General features: G+C 36.7%; 1 protein-coding gene across 1 annotated transcript in view; it reads right to left on the bottom strand.

Moving 5' to 3' along the window:
• Window positions 1-24,804, bottom strand: part of LOC150090699 (putative ubiquitin carboxyl-terminal hydrolase MINDY-4) — a 238,239-nt gene that overhangs the window by 6,710 nt on the left and 206,725 nt on the right. Inside the window, exon 12 of the mRNA XM_090369549.1 lies at window positions 18,433-18,503. Coding sequence (XP_090225675.1) covers window positions 18,433-18,503 — 71 coding nt within the window. The remainder of the gene's footprint in view (window positions 1-18,432; window positions 18,504-24,804) is intronic.

Below are 24,804 nucleotides of genomic sequence, written 5' to 3'. Positions count from 1 at the left end.
ATCATTGATAAATATACAAAACAACAATGGGCCCAATAACGAACTCTCGGGAACTACAATAATAACATTTGTCTATGAAGAGTAGTGTCCATTAATTACCACTCTTTGTCGTCTTGCACTCAACCATCCCTTTATCCATTGTAGCAACTTACCCTTAATGCCATACTTCTCCAATTTGTACAGCAGTCTTCCATGTGCAACAGTATCAAAAGATACTACAATATGAAACTTCATATTGTAGTTTTAAATGTTTTCCACCAACCTTATGTAGAAATAAAACACAACGAAAACGAGAACTGGAATCTTGATAACTATGTATTTATAATAAATTATATTTGCCTGTATTTACAATAAATTATATTTAACTTTACAACTAAAAAATATAAAATATACATTAAAATATACTGGGTTAAGAACAATAAAACCATAAAATACATTAAAATATACTAAATTAAAAGTGATAAAACCATAGCTTTCGAAGGCTTCTGCCTTCTTCAGCGGTATTTTCTTTGTTCTGCAGTGCATCTTTAAATACCAGCAGGTTCACGGTACTCATCACGTGTTTCATTCCCACGTGTTCCGTTCTCTTGTGTTATGGAACCGGAAGTGGCTCGGGAGTGGGTCATATGGAACCGTTCATCCCTTCTGAGGATAGTAGCCCCGAAGAAGGGATGGATCCACGTTCCTCTATCTCTATTAATGTTCACTGGGGAACAGATCCCAGAACTTATGCGCCTGATCGGTGATGATAGCATCGTTCGGGGATGGACGATGCTATCCTCCTTTGTGACTTATTACAGACAAGTATATGATATCAAAATTATTTTTGGCATTCAGTTCCTTTGTGACACATCATAGTATTCAATCAAATTGGTCAGACAAGATCTCCCTTTAACAAACCCATGCTGTGTCTCAACTATTACTGCAGTCTTGTCTAGATGATTCTGCAATGCTTCTTTAACCAGTGATTCCATTATTTTCCCTGGAACACAAGTTAAACTAACAGGTCTATAGTTATTTGTATCACATTTTGAACTCCCTTTGTGAATTGGTGATACATTTGTACACCTCCATGGGGACCTCCCCTCAGTCCAAGGAAACTCTCATAATAATGGCTAAGGGTTTGCGTACTTCCTTTGCTGCCTCCTATATTTAACTTCAACAATTTCTCCTCAACTTTGCTCTCAGTTATTACAAAATCATCTAGCTCACTGCTAGAGTTTAATTCACTTCTAGCATTCCCCCTCCCTGAATAACTCCTCTTGTGTGAATGTAGATGCAAAATACTCATTTAGTTTTTTGGGTACCTGAGCAGGATCATCAACAGTTGAACCATCGATACCAAGTGGGCCAATCTGATTCATTTCCTTCCTTCTAGAGTTTACATAAGTGAAGAACTCTTTGCTGTTTTTCTTTGCATCCTTTGCTAAAGATTTCTCGTAATCTGCTGCCTTCTCTTGCTTAACCTCCTTTGTGACTTATTACAGACTAGTTTATATCTACCATATGCTTCTGTGTTGCCCAATAATTTATATGCATCCCATACATTTTTCTTCTCTGCCACGAGCCTCATTAGTTCATCTGACATCCATTTAAGCGTAAACCTTGAACAGTATTTCTTGCTTGGTATGAAAAGCCTAGTAGCTTCCAAGGTTAATTCATTGAATGCTTTCCATTTAGAATTTGCTGTTGGTATTATTATCAGTTGGTTCCACTTTACAGAATTTAAAAACTCTCTGAGACCCCTGTAGTCACCTTTACAAAAGCAAAAGCCCTTCCCTTTTGCTTTGATGGTAGTTACATCTTTAAGTAATTCCCACATCAGTACATTGTGATCACTGTGTACATTGTGTCCAGTGGTTCCTTTATCTGCAAATTCTTAATACATGAATAATCACTGCTGATAATCAGATCAAGAGTATTAATCCCTCAGGTTGCCTCTCGAACATGCTACTTTAGAAAACAGTCATCCAACAAATTCACAAAAGTCTTGCTACTGTGCGACTGACCAAACCACAAGTTCCAGTCAATACCTGGAAAGTTAAAATCCCCCATTATAAGACATTCTGATTTACTGGCCCACTCTATTTCTCTGCACAATTGCTCATTATACTCATCAGATTCATTAGGCCTATAACACACACCTACTCTCATTTTTCCTTTCCCATTCCTTATGTCACACCAAACGGACTCAACATTGCATTGTCCACTAATATCAACTAACAGTATAACCACTCCTCCCTTCCTGTTATGTCTATCCTTTCTGTACACATTGTACTCCCCAAATTCGAATTCTGCACTGCTTATACCTGTGTGACACCACGTCTCTGATATCCCAACAATATCTGCCTTTGATGTCTTGACTAGCACTTCACGCTCATCAAATTTATTAACTATACTCCTAGCATTGGTGTACATGCTAGTATACATGCACCCGTTCCTACTTTTAGTTACCTAACACAGCCCATGTATTTATTTGTTCCACTATGATTCCCAGCAGTTCAGGAAATCTCCCTTACCTTGCTTTCCAGGCTGCTGCTCATTCTAATAGAAGCAGTGCAAGAATCACTTTTGCCTCTGCCTGTGGCCACTGTTAACCTTTTAGTCTTGTGTATCCCCCCCCCCAAGCTAGCAGTTTTCCAACCCACCTAACACTGCCTCGATAGCATCAGCAAATATTCTTAAATTCTTTCTATTTAAGTGTATCCCATCCCTGTAGAAGTAGTCTCTCCTGTCAAAAAGCACAGACCAGTCTAAAAAAATTCTATCCCTTGAGCCTTGAACAATCTTTCCAGGGCTGAATTGGGTAACAAGGCTCTCATCATATACAGGTAGTTCTCGACTTTATGAGTTAATTTATTCCTAGCGCACGAGCCTCCGTAGCCGAGTGGTCAGGAGCGGGAGTGCAGTAGCACACGCTCTTTGAGTAGTCCGGGGTTCAAGCCCCTGACTGCTAAATACGGTCGCTCTGCCAACCCGCACTGGACCAGCGTGGTAGATTATATGGTCCATGTCCCTCAGCATGAATTGTTGAGGAGGCTTCCATCCTGCAGTGGGTTGATAATGGCTGCAGTTTACCTTTTTTTTAGCGCACGATCGTAAAGCGGGAATTTATTTCCCATAGACATAATATTAAAAATAGGGGTTACTTTATCAACAACAAAATTAGTTAGCTAATTAGTTTGTTTAAAAAATGATTGATTTATCCAAAGAAATGAAAATGTAGCCTGTAAAATTAAGCAAATTATAATAATAGTAGATATTACTTATGACTTACACATGTTAAAGAATGTTTATTCTTCACCATCATCATCAACTAAATGCACACTCATTGATCACTCATTACTGGCTCGGCACTCGTTGGTTTGTTGCCCAAGGAGTCGTCGTCTTCAGAAATGCTTCAAAAGGCTCGTTTCCAAGATAATCTCCTCTTTTCTTTATAAATTTCAATAACATGCATAAGCATTTTTTAACGAAATGCACAAATTGCAACTAACAAGATTTGCGCAGGCCGACCGGGCTAGCTGGGTGGGTAAAGTGCCTACCTGGCAACCCAAAGGTTGCAGGTTCGAATCCCGCTTCGGGCTTGGATCAAAGTACTGCAAAAACCTTGGGAGGTGGATTATGGCCACAGAAGCCGATGCGCCAAAAACAACCAAAAAAAAAAAGGAATGAAGGAAGATTCTGAAAATTTGTTTTTTATAAGAATGAAGATTTCAGTAAAGGGAAGCATGTTTCACCATAATAACATAAAAAAAACCACACAATTTTAGCTATTGGTATTTTTGCAAATACAATAACATGGAGTTAACTACCCGTTTATAATTGTTTTTATTGTTTTATGGTTGTGATCTCCAGAAACATGCTTTAGAAAAATAACACGAAGCTATTAAAAATTGGTTCTTATAACAGAACCTATGATAACGATGAAAGTGCAGTGCATTTAATGATTTGAATTGGTAACTAATACAATTTACACTATAAAAACGACCTTTGCACCTTTTCTCTGTGCTTGGCACAGAGAGTCTAAAGGTCCACCATTTCAGCATTGATGGGCCTGTATGAGTAGAGTAAATACCCTCAAAGGTATTAAAATGGGGTCCATCAAACACTTAGCTATCCAACTCAATACCAGAGCTCACATTTGAGCATCAGGCAACACAGATGCAAATCCCAAGGCAGAATGCATTGGTCCCACAGAAGGTAACTATTCTAGGTGACTCTACTGTCAGGGAAATGGGAAATATACTTTGCAAAAAGGATAGGTGGAATAGGACCAGGGGGGGAAAAGTTGAAGACACTGCAGAACAGATATCTTTTAAGGGCACAAAAGGTGATACTGTTATACATGTTGGCACTCATGACATTAAGAGTATATCAGCTGACTTACTTAACAAGTACAGGACAATGTTGAGGAAAAGGTGCAAGTTAGTGTGGTTGAATTTGAAACTGTCTGCAATTCTGTCCAGGCACGATTGATTGACAAAGCTCTCACCTGTATGATGAGAGGTTTGTCAATCAATTTGACCCTGGAGAGATTGTATAAGGCTGATGGGGTAAAATTTTTTCAGCATGTCTGTGTGCTTGTTAACAGGAGAGACTGCCTCTATAGGGATGAGATACACTTAAACAGCAAGGATTAAAGAATATTTGCTGATGCTATCAAGGCAGCATTTAAGTAAGTAAGAAAACTGCTGGTTTGGGGGGGGGGGAGTTACACAGACTAATAAATACATTAACAATAGCTGCAAGTAGAGGTAAAAGTGATTCTTGCACTGTTTCTATTGCTATGTGCAGTAGCCTGAAAAGCAAGGTGCTGGGAATTTCAAGGTTTGCTGTGGGTCATCATGGAACAGGCAAATATATTGGCTGTGTTAGGGTAACTAAGAGTAAGAACAGGTGCATGTATACTTGCATTTACACCAATGCTAGGAGCATATAAATAAATTTGATGAATTTGAAGTGCTGGTCAAGTCATCAAATGCAGACACTGCTGGAATATCAGACAAGCGGCATTACTCAGATATAACATATGCAGAATTTGAATATGGGGAGTACGATGTATACAAAAAGGACAGGATGGAGATTTATGCCCTTAGTTAAGAAGTATATAAAATCTAAAGCAGTGTATCCAATGGACATGGGTGGCCAGTGCAATTTGAGTCAGTTTGGTGTGACAGAAGCATTGGGAAAGCAAAAATGAGAATAGGAGGGTGTTATAGGTGTAATGACTCTGATGAATACAATGATTAACTTTACAAAGTGGGCCAGTAAATCAGAATGCCTTATAATTTGGGATTTTAATTTTTTAGATATTGACTGGAATTTACGGATTGGTCACACACACCAGAAAGACTTTTGTGGATTTATTGGAAAACTATTTTCTACAGTGGCATGTTAAAAAGGGAACAAGAGAGAGAGAGAGAGAGAGAGAGAGAGAGAGAGAGAGAGAGTAATACCCTTGATCTGATTAGCAGCAGTGATATTTCATATATTTTTTTTAATTTGCAGTTAAAAACTACTAGGTGGCACACCTAGTAGTTAAAAGAATTTGCAGTTAAAAGAACTACTAGGTGGCACACCTAGTAGTTCTTTTAACTGCAAATTAAATGCAAATTAATACAACGATCACAGTGTATTGATATGAGATTTACTTAAAGATATAACTACCATCAAGGGTAAAGGGAAGGGTTTTTGCTTTCATAAAGATGAATACAGTGGTCGCAGATGGTTTTTAAATTCCATACAGTGGGACCAACCGATGATGTTACCATTGGAAAATTCTAAATGGAAAACATTCAAGGAAATAATTATAAAAGCTGCTATACTTTTCATATGAACTAAGAAATATCATTCAAGGCTTAGACTTAAATGGATGTCAGATGACCTAATGAGACCCACTGCAGAGAATAATGCATGGGACAAATATAAATTATAAGAAACCTATAATAGATATAAACTAGTTGGCAATAAAGTTACAGAGGATGTTAGGCAAGCTAAGGAAGATTATGAGAAACCTTTGGCAAAGGATGCAAAGAAAAATAGCAAAGACTTCTTTTCATATGTAAACACTAGAAGGGAGGGGATGCAATCATATAAACCCACTTGATATCGATGGTTCAACTGCTGATAATTTCAACCTTTTTTTAATTATTGCCCCCTAAAGGGCTTTTTTTTAGACAATTTTTTTTCCTAATCATCCCCCATGAAATTTTAAACAAGACAATACGCTATACTTACTCTTTATTCAATGGGATTCCTGAGCCTGATGCTTCTTAGCTAAAAGTTTGATGTTGTTAGTAAGTTTAATTCTAATGTCTCCTCTTGAACATATCAATTCTGTTTCTTTCCTTTGTTAAAATTTTATTTACTGAACTACAACCGCTTTCAACCATATAAGATGTTGGAAAACAAAGAAGTAATTTTGCCATTTCAGATCACATTGTTGGATAAAGAAGTTTAGTTGTTTTTGATCCCAACAACTCAGCCATTCCACCTTTTTTCAAATTTATATTTGCAATCTTTGTTACATTTTAATTCAATGAGTTCTTGAATTACTTCACTAGCAGATCCAGCATTGCATCCAATTGCATCCAAATCCATGGCTTCACTTCAAAAGAAAATAAATCTGAATATCTGTTTTTCATTTCACCTTTTAAAGATCACAAATGATCTGAATAATTCTTAAGATCATTCTCAGTGAGAGATTCATTGATTTCAGCTAACTCTTGCATACCATGAAATTGCTTTCAAATATTTCCAGTTTTTCAGTGAAGGCATTTAATACGCATTTGCAGTTTATCACTGTAATTAATTTCCTTTTAAGTTGAAGTGACACTTCATTAAGTTTTCGAAAAATTGCTGATCTCCTGTGCTAAATCTGTGCCTCCCTTTGCTTTCTAAAAACTAATTATTGTCTCAAAAAGGTTTATAAACCTTGTTAGACAGTTTCCTTTAGAAAGCCATGTGACTTCTATATGTAAAAGAAGCCTAACACCAGCGAACTATCGTACCAGCTAAATGCCCCGGTTCTCGTGCAAAGTTAAGCAGCGTTAGGCTGGGTTAGTAATTTAGAAGGTGACCACCTGGGAATACACGTTGTAGTTGCCTTCTTTTCTCTTTAAATTTTCTTTTGATAGGTGGAATAGGACCAGAGTATATCTGCCAGGGACAAAAGTTGATGATGTAGAGCAGATATCATTTTTAAGGGCACAAAAGGTAATATTGTTGTACATGATGGCACTAATGACACTAAGTGTAGGAGACCTGCGGATTTACTAAGCAAGTACAGGTCAATGCTGAAAAAAAGTCGCGACTTAGGGTTAAATTTGAACGCGTCTGCAATCCTGCCCAGACACAACAGGAGGGAGTATATGATGAGAGCCTTGTCAATCAATTCAGCCCTGGAGAGATTGTGCAGGGCTCATGGGATAGAATTTTTCTCAGCGGTTTGTGCTTGTTAACAGGGGAGATTGCTTCTGCAAGGATGTGATACACTTAAACTGCTAGCTTGGGGGATTCACAGATTAATAGGTTAACAGTAGTTGCAGAAAGAGGTAGAAATGATTCTTGCACTGCTTCTATTGGAATGAGCAGCAGCCCAGAAAGGCAGTTGCTGCGGATTTCGGGAACTGCTAGGGGTCATGAAACAAGTAAATACATGGGCTGTGTTAGACTAACTAAGAGTAAGAACAGGTGTATGTATACTTGAATGTACACCAATGCTAGGAGTATAGTAAACAAATTTGGTGAATTTGAAGTGCTGGTTAAGACATCCAAGGTGGATATTGTTGGGATATCAGAGACTTCGTGCCACTCAGATATAAGGAATGCAGAATTGGAATTTGGGGAGTACAACGTGTACAGAAAGGATAGGAAAGAAGGAGGGGTTATGCTGTTAGTTAAGAAACACAAAATCTAAGGAAGTGCATCCAGTTGACATAGATGGACAGTGCAACGTTGAGTCAGTTTGGTGTGACAGCACTGGGAAAGCAAAAACGAGGGTAGAAGTTTGTTATAGGCCTAATGACTCTGATGAGTACAATGAACAATTGTACAGAGAAATAGGGTGGGCCAGTAAATCAGAGTTGTCTTATAATGGGGGATTTTAACTTCCCAGATATAGACTGGAACTTGTGGGTTGGTCACTTGCACACTAGCAAAGCTTTTGTGGATTTACTGGATGATTGTTTTCTACAGCAGCATGTTAGAGAGGCAACAAGAGGGAGTAACACTCTTGGTCTGATAATCAGCAGTGATTTTTTTTTTTTTTTTTTTTTTGATTTGGTAGTTGTTGGCGCATCGGCTTCTGTGGCCATATTGCACCTCCCAAGGTTTTTGCAGTACTTTGATCCAAGCCCGAGGCGGGAATCGAACCCGCGACCTTTGGGTTGCCGGGCAGGTACTTTACCCACTCGGCTAGCCCGGTCGGCAATCAGCAGTGATTATTCATTCATTAAGAATTTACAGATAAAGGAACCAACAGGTAGCAGTGACACAGTGTACTGATGTGGGATCTACTTAAAGATGTAACTACCATCAGGGGTAAAGGGAAGGGTTTTTGCTTTCGTAAAGGCGACTACAGTGGTCTCAGAGATTTTTTTAGATTCTATACAGTGGGACCAACTAATGATGTTACCAACAGCAAATTCTAAATGGGAAGCATTCAAGGAAGTAACCTTGAAAGCTACTAGGCTTTTTGTTCCAACTAAGAAATACTGCTCTAGGTTCAGGCCCAAATGGATGTCAGATGAACTAATGAGACTCGTGGCAGAGAAGAAAACTGCATAGGATGCACAAAAGTTTTCTGTCGACACAGAAGCCTATGGTAGATACAAGCTAGTCTGTAATCAAGTCACAAAGGGAGGTTAGGCAAGCGGTGGCAGATTTTGAAAAATCTTTGGCAAAGGATGCAAAGAAAAACAACAAAGACTTTTTTTACTATTATAAACTCTAAAAGGAAGGGGATGAATCATATTGGTCCACTTGATATCAATGGTTTGACTGTAGATGATCATTCCCAGATAGTTGCCAAACTAGATAAGTATTTTTCATTTACATGCACACATGAGGAGTTATTCAAGGACGAGAGGGCCACATGTTTATCGAACTCTAACAGGGAGTTAAATGATTTTGTAATAACTGAGAGCAAAGTGGAGGAAAAATTGTTGAAGTTAAACATAAGAAAGGCACCTGGGGTGGATGGGATCTATCCAGTTATGTTAAAGGCGGCGGCAAAGGAAGTAAGCAAACCCTTAGCCATAATTATGAGAGCATCCATGGACTCATGGGATGTCCCCACGGACTGGAGATGTGCAAATGTATTTCCAATTCACAAAGGGAGATCAAAGGGTGACACAAGTAATTACAGACCTATTAGTTTGACTTCTGTTCCAGGGATAATAATACAGTCACTGGTTAAAGAAGCATTGCAGGATCATTTTGACAAGACTACAGCAATAATTCAGCTTTATTATTAAGGGGAAGTCTTGTGTGACCAATTTGATTGGATACTATGATGTGGTCACAAAGGAAATGTATGCAAGTATATATCATATACTTGGATTTCAGGAAAGCTTTTGATACTGTTGCATATGGAAGACTACTGTACGTAAGACAAATGCAAAGTACTGCATATGGGTAGCAGTAACCCCAGTACCAACTACATGTTGTTACACTCAGGGTAGTGTACAATGAAAGAGACCTTGGGGTAATTCTGCAGTCAGATATGAAGTTTTCTGAGCAGTGCAAACAGGCACTGCCAGAGTAGATCATGGGGGTCTTGTCAATGATATACAGGAATTTTGTGAGCAGGGATAAGGAGGTGATTATCCCATTGTATAAGGCAATGGTCAGGCCTCACCTTGGGTACTACGTGCAGGTCTGGAAGCCTCATTTTAGGAAGGATGTAGAGTTGAAGAAATCCTTAATTTCTGCAAACTGCAGCTTCTGGAGACTAGGCACCTGTGAGGTGATCTGACTGAGGTATATAAGAACTTGAATGGATTGAGCAGGCTAAATGCTGATGGGATTCTTCCTCTTGTTCAGATTACAAACCTGAGGGGGCATAGATTCAAACTGAGGAAAGACAGTTGTAGAATAGGATGTTTGCGGATGTTTGCCTTTAGCCAGTTGATTGCTGGAACAGATAGCTTAAATCAATTCAAGGCAGAACTAGACAAACATTTTTTTTTTGCTAATGCTGTATAAGCTTGCTATCTTGCATCATGTGCCTCTACTAATGCTAATGCCAACATCCTGTTCTTCATTATCAACACAAAATTTTCTGAAAAGGCAATCATATTTGCTATGTGACTCAATTTTATTGATGGTTTTAATAACTATAATGAGAGATTGATAAAGAACTGGACTAATATTTTTTGCCACCAGATGATGTCGGTGCAAAATGCAGTGTATTGCAAGAACTTCGAGACATACTTCCTTTAGGTGGGCTATCAAACCTTCTATGTTTTCCAACCATAGAGGTAGTACCATCAGTGGCACAGGATACCAAATTTTCCAATGGTACTTGTGTTTCATCAAACCAAGTTTTTAGAGCAGCAAAAATTTATGCTCCAGTATAGTCAGTTTCTATGGATTTTACAAACAACATCTCTTCTTGCAATTTACAATCATCATCAAAATAACGAAAGTATACAATTAGAAGGGCCTTATTGTCAATAACTGTGGATTCATCAATCTGAATAGAAAATTTTCTCTTTTTTAGTTTGTCAATTAGCTGCTCTTCAATGTTAACTGACATCTCATTGATTCATCTTTGAATTGAATCGTTGCTCAATAGCAATGTTTTTAAAATTCTGGAAGGATTTTGATGCAACACTGTTGAAATTACAGTCTCTAATGTGGGTCGTATAGCAGTCTCAGCAACTGTATGAGCTCTACCAGTTTTTGCAATGATTTCTGCAATTTTATAAGACAATCATTCCATTGTCATTTGTTTGTGTTCTTCTTAAATAAGGAAGTAACAGTAAGGTGCCGCAGTACCCCGGTTGAAAACCACTGATCTAAAAGTCTCAATGGTTTTATAGCCTCATTTGAAAAAGAACTATTACACCTAAGACACATGTGCTTTCAATAAAACCATAAGCTAGATCAGTGGTTTTCAACCGGGGTGCCGCAACAACATTCCAGGGGTGCCACATAATTTGGGTTTAAGTTACTTATTTTTTTTATTTTTATTATTTTATTTTTTAATTTATATGTTTATTTCATTATAAAAAGGTGTACAGTATCTTTTTAATTTTGTGGTGATCTATAATTGTTGTTTACTTAGTACCTCTGTATAAAGAATAAAATTATATACTGTATATAATTTTAAAAATATATTAGTACAAACATTTAGGGGAGGCAGGTAACATCTAAGGGATTGTGAATCGCATAGGAACCCATAACCAGAAACGTCACAGGAAAGTAGTAGCAGAGGCACAAGAAGCAGAAATGACACAAGAGAGTAATTGGCGGCAAACATTTATTTGACATAATATTAACAATGGAGTACGAGATGGATGCATTTGATGATGTTACAACAGATGCTCGAAGGTTCCACCATGAGATGCAATGCATGCGTGACCCCGACACAGCATGGATTGGTGGACACGGTCGAACACACCTGGAGTTTCTTTGACAGTAGCAGCAGCGCAGACGAGTCTCGCTACGAGATCTATTTCCGTCTCCACAGGCGATTCATACACGATAGATTTGAGGCCCCCCCCCCACAGAAAGAAATCAAGGCTCGACAAATCAGGTGAGCGTGGGGGCCAGGCAACGGTTCCACCACGGCCAATCCATCGACGCCCAAAACACCTGTTCAAATGGTCACGAACACACTTTCCATAATGGGCAGGCGCCCCGTCATGTTGAAACCAAATGTTGCATCTCACATTTGCTGGAACATCATCAAGTAATCCTGGTAGAACTTGTTCAAGAAAGATCCGATATTTAGCAGAGTTCATGCGGGATGGTAACAGGTATGGGCCGACTAAGCAGTCACCGACCATACCTGCCCACACATTTATTGCGAAGCGATGTTGTGCTGCATGGGGGTGCACACCGTGTGGGTTGTTGTGAGCCCACACATGAGCATTGTGCTGATTGAATAAGCCTTCCCGAGTGAAATAAGCCTTATCCATGAACAAAACATAGGCTGGAAAATTCAAGTCTTGAACACTTTCTTGGAGAAACCACTGCGCAAAAGCCACACGTGCAGGATGATCTTGGGGGAGCAGTCACTGAACCCTTTGGAGATGAAAGGGGTGTAAGGAATCGTCGTGCCAGACACACTGTACACTGCGAGACACTCCTAAGGCAGAGGCAACTGTACGTGTGCTGGTGGTAGAATTATTCTGGATGGCATTCACACACTTTCTTCCATGGCGGGAGTTCATGTCGAACGTGGTCTGCCCGCACTAATCCTGTTACCTCTAAATGACCCATAATCACACAAATTTTGATGCACATGCACAAACAAACAAATGGTGGTCCGGTACATGTCTGTCTGGGAAGTGTTCTCTATAAATTATTTGAGCGGCTCGTCCATTGCCCTCTGCTAATCCATACACTAGGTGCATGTCTGCCAGCTCACAGTTCGTATATCGATGCATGCTCTTTGTGCGGCGACTACTGCTTGAATGAGTAAACCAGAAATTTTCCCTCTCGCGAACTGATGAGCAGCGCCGTGTACCGACTTACGGTGACGTTTCCGGTTATGGGTTCCTATGCGATTCACATTCCTTTAGATGTTACCTACCTCCCCTAAATGTTTGTACCAATATTTTTGAGATACCCTGTATAATATGTATTATGAAATGTAATTTATCATATAACATATATATATATATATATATATATATATATATATATGCAGTGCTCTTTTTTGTATGCCGACCGGGCTAGCCGAGTGGGTAAAGTACCTGCCCGGCAACCCAAAGGTCGCGGGTTCGATTCCCGCCTCGGGCTTGGATCAAAGTACTGCAAAAACCTTGGGAGGTGCAATATGGCCACAGAAGCCGATGCGCCAACAACTACCAAAATCAAAAAAAAAAAAAAAAAAATCTTTTTTGTAAAAAAATAGGTGCCGGTACTCATTTTTTGCTATCAGGAAAAATTCCGTGCTGGCACAGGTGACACGGCTGTCACGCAGTGGGTGTCAGCCATGCCAGCTGCTTCCCAGATCACGTGACACTGGGCGGAGACAGCACCCATCAATCACGGCCGTATCGCTAGCAGTTGGAACGCTGTACCCGATACTGAATCTCGACCATTAATTTTATTAACACAGTTTATTAAGCATAAATTTATTATACAAGTATATAAAAAATAAGTCAAAGGTGAGTCTTATTTAATAAATAAAAAATAATAAGTAAAATGTAAAAATAAGTACCAAGTAAAAAAATAAGTAAAAATAATTTCATAATGAAGTTTTGGTCGAGATTCAGAAAGGGGTACCCCTTCCAGATTGCTAGCGATACAGCAGTGATTGACGGGTGCTGACTCCGCCCACTGTCACGTGATCTCCTTAATGGATGGAAACAGCTGGCATGGTTGATATGCACTGCGTGCCAGCCATGTTACACGCTGTTAAAAAAAGGTGCCGGTACTCCATACCGTTGCGTACCATCACAAAAAAAGCCCTGCACATGAGTAATATGGAAAGAAAGTTAATAAATTGTAACAAGCTGTAACTAATACTTATGGGCCAATGCAGTTGCTAGACCAATTATGCATTACGACCATAATGTGTATAAAATATTTTGTATAATATTGAAGATAATAATATAGAAGGTAATTCAAGCAGACAATACCAAGCTGGATTTAAAGAAACGCAACGGATATAAATATTAAAAAAAAAAAATATATATATATATATATATATATACATAAAACTTGATCGTTGTTTACCCACAATCTAGATGACTTCAACTGGGGCCAACCACCTAGACTGAAGGCAAAAAATGACAAGGAGTTCTCTGTTTCTGTAATGATCAATATCTGCTAAGATATATAAAATATAAAAAATCCACAGATTAAGTAATTTGAATCTAAACCAATTAAAGGTAGTTAAAAATTTTTGAATCAAAAGGAAGATTTTATAAATGTAAGCATATATTGAACATCGTTGACCCACTGAGCTAGATATTCATCCAATTACTGTGACACTTTTTCTTTTCAGCACTTGACATGATTGATGGGTCAACAATGTTCAATATATGCTTACATTTATAATATCTTCCTTTTGATTCAAAAATTTTTAACTACCTTTAATTGGTTTAGATTCAAATTACTTAATCTCTGGATTTCTTATATTTTATATATCTTAGCAGATATTGATCATTACAGAAACAGAGAACTCCTTGTCGTTTTTTGCCTTCATTCTGGGTGGTTGGCCCCAGTTGAAGTCATCTATATTGTGGGTAGACAACGATAAGTTTTATGTGTGTGTGTGTATATATATATATATATATATATAGAATATTAAAGATAATAGAAAATTATTAGAAAAAGTAAATCAATCCAATAATAATACCATCGGGGACCTAAGAAAAAGCAAAAAAAAAAAAAAAAAAAAATTATTATCGCTTTTTACTGACAATCTAGATGACTTCAACTGGGGCCAACCACCCAGAATGAAGGCTGGCCCCGGTTGAAGTCATCTAGATTGTCGGTAAAAAGCGATAATAATTTTTTTTTTTTTTTTTTGCGTTTTCTTAGGTCCCCGATGGTATTATTATTGGATTGATTTACTTTTTCTAATAATTTTCTATTATCCTTAATATTCTATAGACATTATGGGTATATTGCATGATTGCTTGCAACTGCATTGACCCATAAATATTAGTTATTGTCGTTTTAACTTACTTTCTTTCCTTTTTTTTTATCACTAATATAATTATAAATATATATATATATATATATATATATATATATATTTTTTTTTTTTAATATTTATATCCGTTGCGTTTCTTTAAATCCAGCTTGGTATTGTCTGCTTGAATAACCTATATTATTATCTTCAATATTATACAAAATATTTTATATATATATATATATTCTCTCTCTCTCTCTCTGTATATATGTATGTATGTGTATATATATATATATATATATACAGAGAGAGAGAGAGAGAGAGAGAGAGAGAGAGAGAGAGAGAGAGAGAGAGAATCGGATCTAATGGGCAGAAAATTGAGTAGGAGTGCCGCAAAATAAAATAAATTACTTAAGGGTGCTGGTTGGTTGGTTGTTTTGTTGTTTATTGGCACATTGACAACGGAGATCATAATGCGCCAGTTCATTTGTTATATTATGTCTTTGTATGTATATTGATTCTCTATATCTTGTCGTATTACTTAAGGGTGCTGTTATTAAAAAAAGGTTGAAAACCACTGAGCTAGACATTCATTCAAATACTGTGACACTCTTTCTTTTCAGCACTTGACACGATTGATGATGGGTTGAATAATTACAAAGAATTAAATAATAAAATATAAACTATTCTTATTTAACTCTCATAGTCCATGTCACTCACAAAAGCACTGTGGATCAAAAATAAACAACTTCCAAAAGGAAACAATAAATCAATACTGCCACTTATAAAGTAAAAACAATAGACTGAAACATTTCCTCATCCCATCCATGTCTCATATATTGACCAATGAAACAAAAGAATAAATAAATAAACCACACACCACATCACCGCCAAGGTCGCCACTGTGGGAAAGACACAAATGCCAAGGATTGTGGAGACATTACCTCTGAAAGCACTTAGGCATTTAATGCCTATAAAAAGCATAGGTGGTTGAATTAAATCATGCCCACTATCTTCGTTTTATCAAAGTTTCTCACTCACTCCTAATATAATATACCTATATGTTAAAAATCAGTCGTCTCAGGGGAAAAGAAAACCCAATGAGAGAAATTAAATATTAAGGAATAAGATGTCATCAAGTAGGTTTGAACTTTGGAGGGCCACAAACCATTCTATTACCCATGATTTTTGCCCCCTTGGAGGTGATATTGCCTCCACTGAGAATCGCTGATAAGAGATATAAATTAGTCTGCAATCAAGTCACAAAGGATGTTAGGCAAGCTAAAGCAGATTACGAGAAACCTTTGGCAAAGGATGTAAAGAAAAATAGCAAAGACTTCTTTTCATATGTAAGCACTAGAAGGGAGGGGATGCAATCATATAAACCCACCTGATATCGATGGTTCAACTGTTGATGATCCTGCTCATGTTGCTGACAAGCCGAATAAACATTTTGCATCTGCATTCACATACAAAGAATTCTTTGTGGGAATCGATGCCAGAAGTTTATCAAACTCTACAAGGGAGTTAAATGATTTGTAATAACTAAGAGGAAAGTGGAAGAGAAATTACTGAAGTTAAATGTAAAAAAGACACGGGGGAGAGTGGATGAGAATTATCCAATTATATTAAGAGAGCCAGCAAAGGAGGTAAGCAAAACCTTAGCCATAATTATGAGAGCATCCTTGGATTCGGGGGAAGTCCCTGTGGACTGGATATATGTAAAGGTATCCCCAATTCAAAAAGGGGAACAAAGAGTAACAACCTGTCAGCTTAACTTCTGTTCCACAGAAAATAATGGAGTCACTGGTTAAAGATGTAATGCAGGACAATCTAGACAAGAGAACAATTATACTTCAGTCATAGCATGGGTTTGTCAAGGGGCGATTTTGTCTGACCAATTTGATTGAATATTATGATGCAGTAACAAAGGAACTGGAAGCAAAAATTAAGTTAAAAAACTGGATTTCAGGAAAGCTTTTGTTACTGTTATGCATCATAATATTTAATCAAATTGGTCAGTGTGGCATTAAGGGCAAGTTACTGCTCTGAATAAGAGGATGGTTGAGTGGGAGAGGACAGAGAGTTGTTATTGATGAATGCTGCTCTTCTTGTTCTAATGTTACCAGTAGAGCCCCCAGGGGTTCCTGTGCTGGGCCCATTGTTGTTTACTGTATTTGTTGTTGATATTGATAAAGGTATATCAGGCTTAATGACCAAGTTTGCAGATGATACAAAGGTTGGCAAGGAGTTAATAGCAGTAATGACAGCATGCTACTGCAACAGGTTCTAGAAAAGTTAGGCAGATGGGCTGAGAAATGGCAATTGAAGTTTAACATTGACAAATGCAAATCACTGCGTATGGGTAGCAGTAAACCTAGATTAATGTACCAACTGTGCGGCACTACACACAGGGTAGTGGTAAATGAAAAAGACCTGGGAATAATTGTTCTGTCAGATATGAAGTTCTCTGAGCAGTACAAACAGGCTTCCAGGACAGTTCATGGGCTTTTGTCAGTGATATACAGGAATTCTGCTAGCAGGGATAAGGAGATGATTGTCCCCTTGTATAAGACAATGATCAGGCTACACCTTGAGTACTGCATACAGGTCTGGAGGCCCCATTATAGGAAGCATGTAGACCTGCTGGAATGAGTACAGGGAAGAGCAATGAGATTGGTGAGTGGAACAAAGGGTTGCTGTTACAAAGAAAGGCTTCAGTTCTGCCAACTGCAGCATCTGGAGACTAGCACCAGTGAGGCAACCTGATTGAAACTGTTTAAGGCTTTGAATGGAATGAGCAAGATGAATGCTCATGGGATCCTTCATCTTGATCAGACTATGTTATTTTTGTTATTTATTTGGTTTTTTTTTTTTTTTAGGAGCATTAGCAACTAAAGCCATATTGCTCCGGGGATATGTGGTGATCATTCCCTGACCTTTCCGCATCCTCCGTATTTGGTGGTCACGGGCTCGAAACCCAGTCTAATCAAGAAGCATGTGCTACGCACTGCTGCTTCTGCCCACCTGGCTACGGAGGCGCCACTCAGACTACGTACATGAGGGGTCATAAATTTAAATTGAGGAAGCATGGTTGCAGAAGAGATGTGCTGAAGTTTGCCTTTTAGCCAACAGATGGCTGTTTGTTGGAACATATCTCCGTCTGGAAGTGGATAACTTGAATAAATACAAGGAAGAATTAGACAAACTGTTGGAGGGGATGGATAGATGAAATGAGAAGGTGGTTTTTTTGTTTTTTTTTTGCCGATGCTGTATAAGCTTGTTTTCTTGCATCATTTACCACTACTATATGCATAATTTTAACATTTACAGCCTACGTAAATTTAATATTAAGTAGCCTGCATATAGTTAATGTTAGAAAGTTTTGTGTTTCTCACCCTTAATCCATCCACGATTCTATAGGTTCGAATAATCTTTGTATCTTGGATTATCATTAAAAACAACCTTTATCAGCTATTTCAAAAGGCCTGTGGTTCAAGTTATATGTAATTTGCATTTTCACTAATTCATTACATTTACAATTCATAAGAAAAATAGCTAAGTAAATAAAACATATATATTTTATACTGTGTAATTTTGAATATTGGCACCTTTGAACTCCTCTTGTTAGCAAAGCAGAATAGAGAAAGGTAACACAACCAGCAGATCCACTACTCTGTAACTATAAAAATATTTAACATTCCATCAGAAACTTAAAATGGCAGCATTATTTATCATCATCATCAACTTCATATATACCAGGACAATTCAAATGTGATTTTATTATTATTAAAATATTATATCACTTCAATAATTAGCTGAAAGCTTTATGACACTTGCAACTTATCCTCTTGAAATGTTAGCAAGCAATTCATTAAAGTTTAAAATTTAGAAGTATCACATTCATGTGCTTACTGTATAGCTCCAAAGCTGATGGGGTATAGAATAACAAGTCTTGAATGTCATCTTGCATAGTAATTGAATCAATTAAAATAAATTTAAACTTGATTAGTAGAACGGTGTTAAAAATACTTGTAAATTACAAAATGTTTTGACCAAAGTATTCTGAAGTGAACATGAAAGGAAAAGGTATTAAAAATCAAAAAATGAAGGGGAAAAAATTAATTATAAATCAGAATAGAAACTGAACAAAAATCAAAGACTTAGAGTACACAATCTTGCAAGTTGCAATTGCTCAAATTAAAAACCATATGATGACTCTGGAGCTTTACACTGCTTTTAAAATTTCATTCAGAGAGTAGTAATGAAGACTGTAGGATAGAGATTATAATTGAATGTTACTAGTTTAAAAACACTTACTAAAGGGAAGGCTGAAAAAGTAGAGGGGGGTTATCTATTAAGTTGTTCTTATATACTGTATAATATTACACTTGCATATACTGGATAGTGACTAAGCATCAGAAATGATGACATAATCTTATGAAAATTTTTTTCTCTCTAAATAACCACTATTATACCATGTGAGTTTTTAAAAGTTAGTTTATTTAGCCTTATTGACTAAATGTACTATGCAGTTAGGTAAAGTTTTGGAAAACTTGCCAATTGTGTGGCAGAAAATTAATAGCATTAATTAATACTATTAATTAATTGTGTGGCAGAAAATTAATAGCATAATGCATATTTAATTATTAAATATGCATTAGGCTATTAATTGTGCTAATTTTACTACAAGCATCCAATTAGCTATAGTTTGTAAATTATAGCTAATAGGATGGACCTGGGTCTGGATGTTAAATGGCCAACAGTAGGTTGCCAGGTCAGTTCTTCTGGAGCCCAATGCTTCTTGTAGTTCAAATAAAAATAGATAAATGATTTGCGTACTCATATGATTTATTTTAAAAGTCCACATTTGCAAAGGAGAAAACATCCAACAAGAATTAGAAGCAATCACCAAACTTGCCTTAAAAATTGAATTCCCTATCAATATTTAACCCTAGGGGCTCACATTTGGTGAGTATGGGCTTGGCACACCCAGGATCCTGAGCTGGATATCATCATTCTTCTCTTTCTTGGCGATTGCCTTCTACTTCTCTCTCTCAGGGTAACTCGGGAATTTTTTTTTTTGGCTGGTGCTGCATAAGCCTTAGGCTTCCTTGCACCATATGGCTTATAATTATAATAATAATAATAATAATAATAATAATATCATAAATAAATCAATAGAGAATAGCATCAAGGCCTTCAACCAACTGGAAACAAAACCTACAGAAAGACCATTCATCTGTATACCATATGTACCTAACATCAGCAAAAAAAATAGCAAGAAAATCAAATAAATAGGGAGTCAGTACATTTTTCAAAGGATTTTTATCTTTCATGAAACAGACAGTAAAACATCTGGCCAACAATCCTAGAGGACCAATTTATAAAATAGAGTGCAACTGTGGAGGTACATAGGGGAATCTTATAGACACCTCAGTTCCAGACTAAAAGACCTTTGTAAAATAATTTGTAAAAAAATAAGGAGTTTACCTCAATATGGTACATAGAACACTTCCGTATGATACTCTCCAGAAATTAAAACGAAATATTAATATACAATTACAAATTGTATTACAAATATTAATATAAACTTATATTAATATAAGCGAATCACAAATATTAATATCAACTTAGAACGTATTGAGTATTACAGCTCTGGTTCAGACTAAAAGAACATAAAAAAAAGATGTCAAATATGGGAGAATTAAAAAAAAAATCAGACACTGCCTTCCATGCATTCTAGTGCAGAGATATTTGGCAATTTAGCAATATTACAGTCCTTTCAACTGATAATAGAAGAAAATTTAAATAATCATTCTTTATAAAACTGTTCAGGGCCAACTCTATAAACAGAAAACAAGGTACAGAATTCAATCAACAATGTTTCAATATCCTTAAAGAGAGAGAGAACAGAAGACCTCAAAAAACAAAAAGACAGTTCCAGACAGGAAGACAGCCAACTCTTCACCTCCCCACTACCACTGGCATAACCACAACCTAGGAAGTTTTCGGGAGCAAAGTTTACCTAACCATTTCGAAAAATCAACCCCGAGGCACATCTGAACTAAAAGAAGCACTGGGCTACAGGATAACCAAACTGGCAATCTACTATTAGCTAGTAAACATCCAGACACAGGCCCAACATTGGTATAAAATGAGCTGTTAACAGCTCCCTTTGACTATGTGAAAGACTTAGTCATTCAGCAAGAGGAGGCTCTTAACAGGTAAACCAGCTTCTTATTTAACCTTTTCTTCTAATTTTACCTTTATTTGTATAAAATTTACAAATTATAGATAACTGGATGTTTGTAGTAATGTATAATTAATAATTAATTACAAAAATTCATTTTTCTGACCTTTAGTATGTCTGATGATGGATTCCAGCAAGGTTCCTACATTAACTAATTGTATAGTACATTTAGTCAATATGGCTGAATACTCACATAGTATAATAGCGGTTATTTATACAGAAAAAATTTTCATGGAAATTCACCATATAATGTTATTTGGTAATTATAGTATATTATCTTATACTAATTGCATCATCCTGAATGTGAACTGTACCGATCAATTCAGGTGGAAGACTCTCCCAGTGGTCTATGCTACTGAAGTGGTCAATTATACAGTAATTTGTTGAAATCTGAGGAGGGGGGGTTATTTTGGTAATCGATGGGCTGCAAGTTCACTGGCTCTGACATTTTGAGAGTTTACTATTGATGCTATTGGAAACAAAAAGAAAATCCAATTTTTGGATGATCCAAACAGAATTACAGGGTAAACAAGATATGTTGCTATGACTAAAATATTCATGCGTGTTTAAGTCCGAGGGGTTGAAAACTGATGTGATATCTAATGAAGGGTATTACAATAAAATTTAATTTTGTTATATTCTTAATAGCACTCTTATTTGGAAAGATAAAGCCAACATATATTTTTTAACATCAATTTGTTCAATATTTATTACTTTGAATAGAGTGTGCATACATGCGTGTATACAGATAAGTAAAATTTAATAATACTTCAAAGTACTATACTCTTCAAAGAACACAAAAAGGTATAAAGAAATTCCACACTCTACACTAATGTTTTCCAACTAGTATTCTGCGGGCATTGCTCAAGCGTTCTGCAAAACATTCCCCAAAAATTAGCACTTCTCTATATTCTGATAAATTTAAAATAACAAGAAATGTTTGTTATGTAATTAATTTGAATTATATTGTTTTGAGCTTTGAAGATAAGTATTTTTTTACAGAAAGTAAACAGATGAAATAAGTTTACATAGCTGATGGTGTTCTACCAATACAGAACACTATATAACATGGTGCTCTGCCTATTTCCTACCCATTACAAAGTGTTCTGTTACTCAATAAGGCTTGAAGAATGCTCTACTAATTCAGAGCATGAATTATTTTCAACTTTGTCCCACCTGGAAGCTGTCTTGCATAAAAAGTAAATTTTTCATGCATTCATTTTCTTTTCCATGATAGGTACAGGTTTTGAAAAAAAGCCTTGCTGTCAGTCTATAGGGACTGTCACTTTCAGAAGAGCATCTCCCCCTTTGGAGTGTTGCCTTTACTACCCCAATTCTTCTGTAATCTGTTTTACAAATTCCACAAAAATCTAACAATTGTAGTTTTTTTCACCACATGCTTAAAAATAACATGAGTATTGCAAATTAACATATGTAACAGATGTAAAAAAATTTCTTATACCATTTCAACATTTTCTTTTTGCTTAGTATGAAAGGATCTCTAATATCTACAAAAATAAACTTCTGTTGTAATCAATCATATATTCAAATTTCTTCTGCTTTTCACAAGTGTGACAATATAATTTATTTAATTCAGCCATTTTGTCATGTGAACTGTTGACATGTGAACGTCTCTCATGGCATTTTATAACTAACATTTTTTTCTTGTTGCACTTTTGGTTTTCTTTATCCAGTTGATCTTTCTTACGACTTTTCCTATCTAGTTTAACAGTCCCAAAAGTGCCTGTAATTTTACTAAGTAGTGCTTTGAAAAGATCTAGACTAGTGCACTAGTTATCAAAAAAAAGTGTGCTCTTTCCCTAAGAATGATGTGTGGCAATAAAGATCCTGAACTGGTGTTGTTGTGGTAATGTTTGATGAGTTTTAAAATAAATATAAGTGGTATATTGTAGTTCAAACTTCCTCCAACAGATGATGGTATAGAGTTTGCCCAGTGGGCTGACAGGATGTGAGAAACAACCAGTTTTCTTAGTCAATGAACAAATATCAAATTTTTCTTTAAACTTTAAAGTGGGAAAATCTGCAACAGAAATGTATGAAATAATATTACTTGCACGTACAACAATGCTAGTCAAGACATCAAAGTCAGATATTGTTGGGATATAAGAGATGTGGTGTCACAGATATAAGCAGTGCAGAATTGGAATTTGGGGACTACAATGTGTACAGAAACGATAGACAGGACTGGACGCGAGAAGGAGTTATGCTGTTAGTTAAGAAACACAAAATCTGAGGAAGTGCATTCAATTGATGTTGGTGGACAGTGCAATGTTGAGTCAGTTTGGAGTGACATAAGCATTGGGAAAGGAAAAATGAGAGTAAGTGTGTGTTATATGCCTAATGAATCTGATGAGTATAATGAGCAATTGTGCAGAGAAATAGAGTGGGCCAGTAAATCAGAATGTCTTATAACAGGGGATTTTAACTTTCCAGATACTGAATGGAACTTGTGATTGGTCACTCGCACACTAACAAGACTTTTGTGGATTTACTGGAGAATTGTTTTCTACAGCAGCATGTTCGAGAGGCAACCAGAAGGAGTAATACTCTTGATCTGATTATCAGCAGTGATTATTCATGTATTAAGAATTTGCAGATAAAAGAACCACTGGGGGTCAGTGATCACAATGTACTGATATGGGAATTACTTAAAGATATAACTACCATCAAGACAAAAGGGAAGGGCTTTTGCTTTCGTAAAGGTGATTACAGGGGTCTCAGACAGTTTTTAAATTCTGTACAGTGGGATCAACTGATGATGTTACCAACGTTGAATTCTAAATGGGAAGCCTTCAAGGACTTAATCTTGGAGGCTATTAGGCTTTTCATTCCAACTAAGAAATACTGTTCAAGGTTCAGGCCTAACTGGATGTCAGATGAATTAATGAGGCTTGTGGCAGAGAAGAAAAATATATGAGATGCATATAAATTATCAGGTGGCACAGAAACCTATGGCAGATATAAGCTTGTCTGTAATCAAGTCACAAAGTAAGTTAGGTAGGTGAAGGCAGATTACGGAAAATCTTTGGTAAAGGATGAAAAGAAAAACAGCAAAGAGTTCTTTAATTATGTAAACTCTAGAAGGAAAGGGATGAATAGATTGTATTCCATAACATAGATGGGTTGACTATTAATGATCATGCTCAGGTAGCTGATAAACTGAATGGGTATTTTGTATCTACATTCACACATGAGGAGTTATTCATTGAGGGGAATGCCAGAAGTTTATCAAACTGTAACAGGGAGCTAAATGATTTTGTAATAACTGAGAGTGGAGGAGAAATTGTTGAAGTTAAACATAAGGAAGGCACCTGGGGTGGACGGGATCTATCCAGTTATATTAAAGGAGGCAGCAAAGGAAGTAAGCAAACCCTTAGCCATAATTATGAGAACTTCTTTGGACTCAGGGGAGGTCCCCATGGACTGGAAGTGTGTAAATGTATCACCAATTCACAAAGGGGGTTCAAAAGCTGACACAAGTAACTACTATTGACCTGTTAGTTTAACTTCTGTTCCAGTGAAAATAATGGAGTCACTGGTTAAAGAAGCATTGCAGGATCATCTAGACAAGACTGCAGTAATAGTTAAGACACAGCATGAGTTTGTTAAAGAGAGGTTTTGTCTGATAAATTTGATTGGATACTATGATGTGGTCACAAAGGAACTGAATAACAAAAATAATTTTGATATCATATACAGTAAACCCCCG

This window comes from Mastigoproctus giganteus, chromosome 1 (assembly GCF_048544385.1).
Source record: "Mastigoproctus giganteus isolate SK-2022 chromosome 1, ASM4854438v1, whole genome shotgun sequence".
Classification (NCBI taxonomy): domain Eukaryota; kingdom Metazoa; phylum Arthropoda; class Arachnida; order Uropygi; family Thelyphonidae; genus Mastigoproctus; species Mastigoproctus giganteus.
This window is presented reverse-complemented; position numbering and strand designations above follow the sequence as displayed.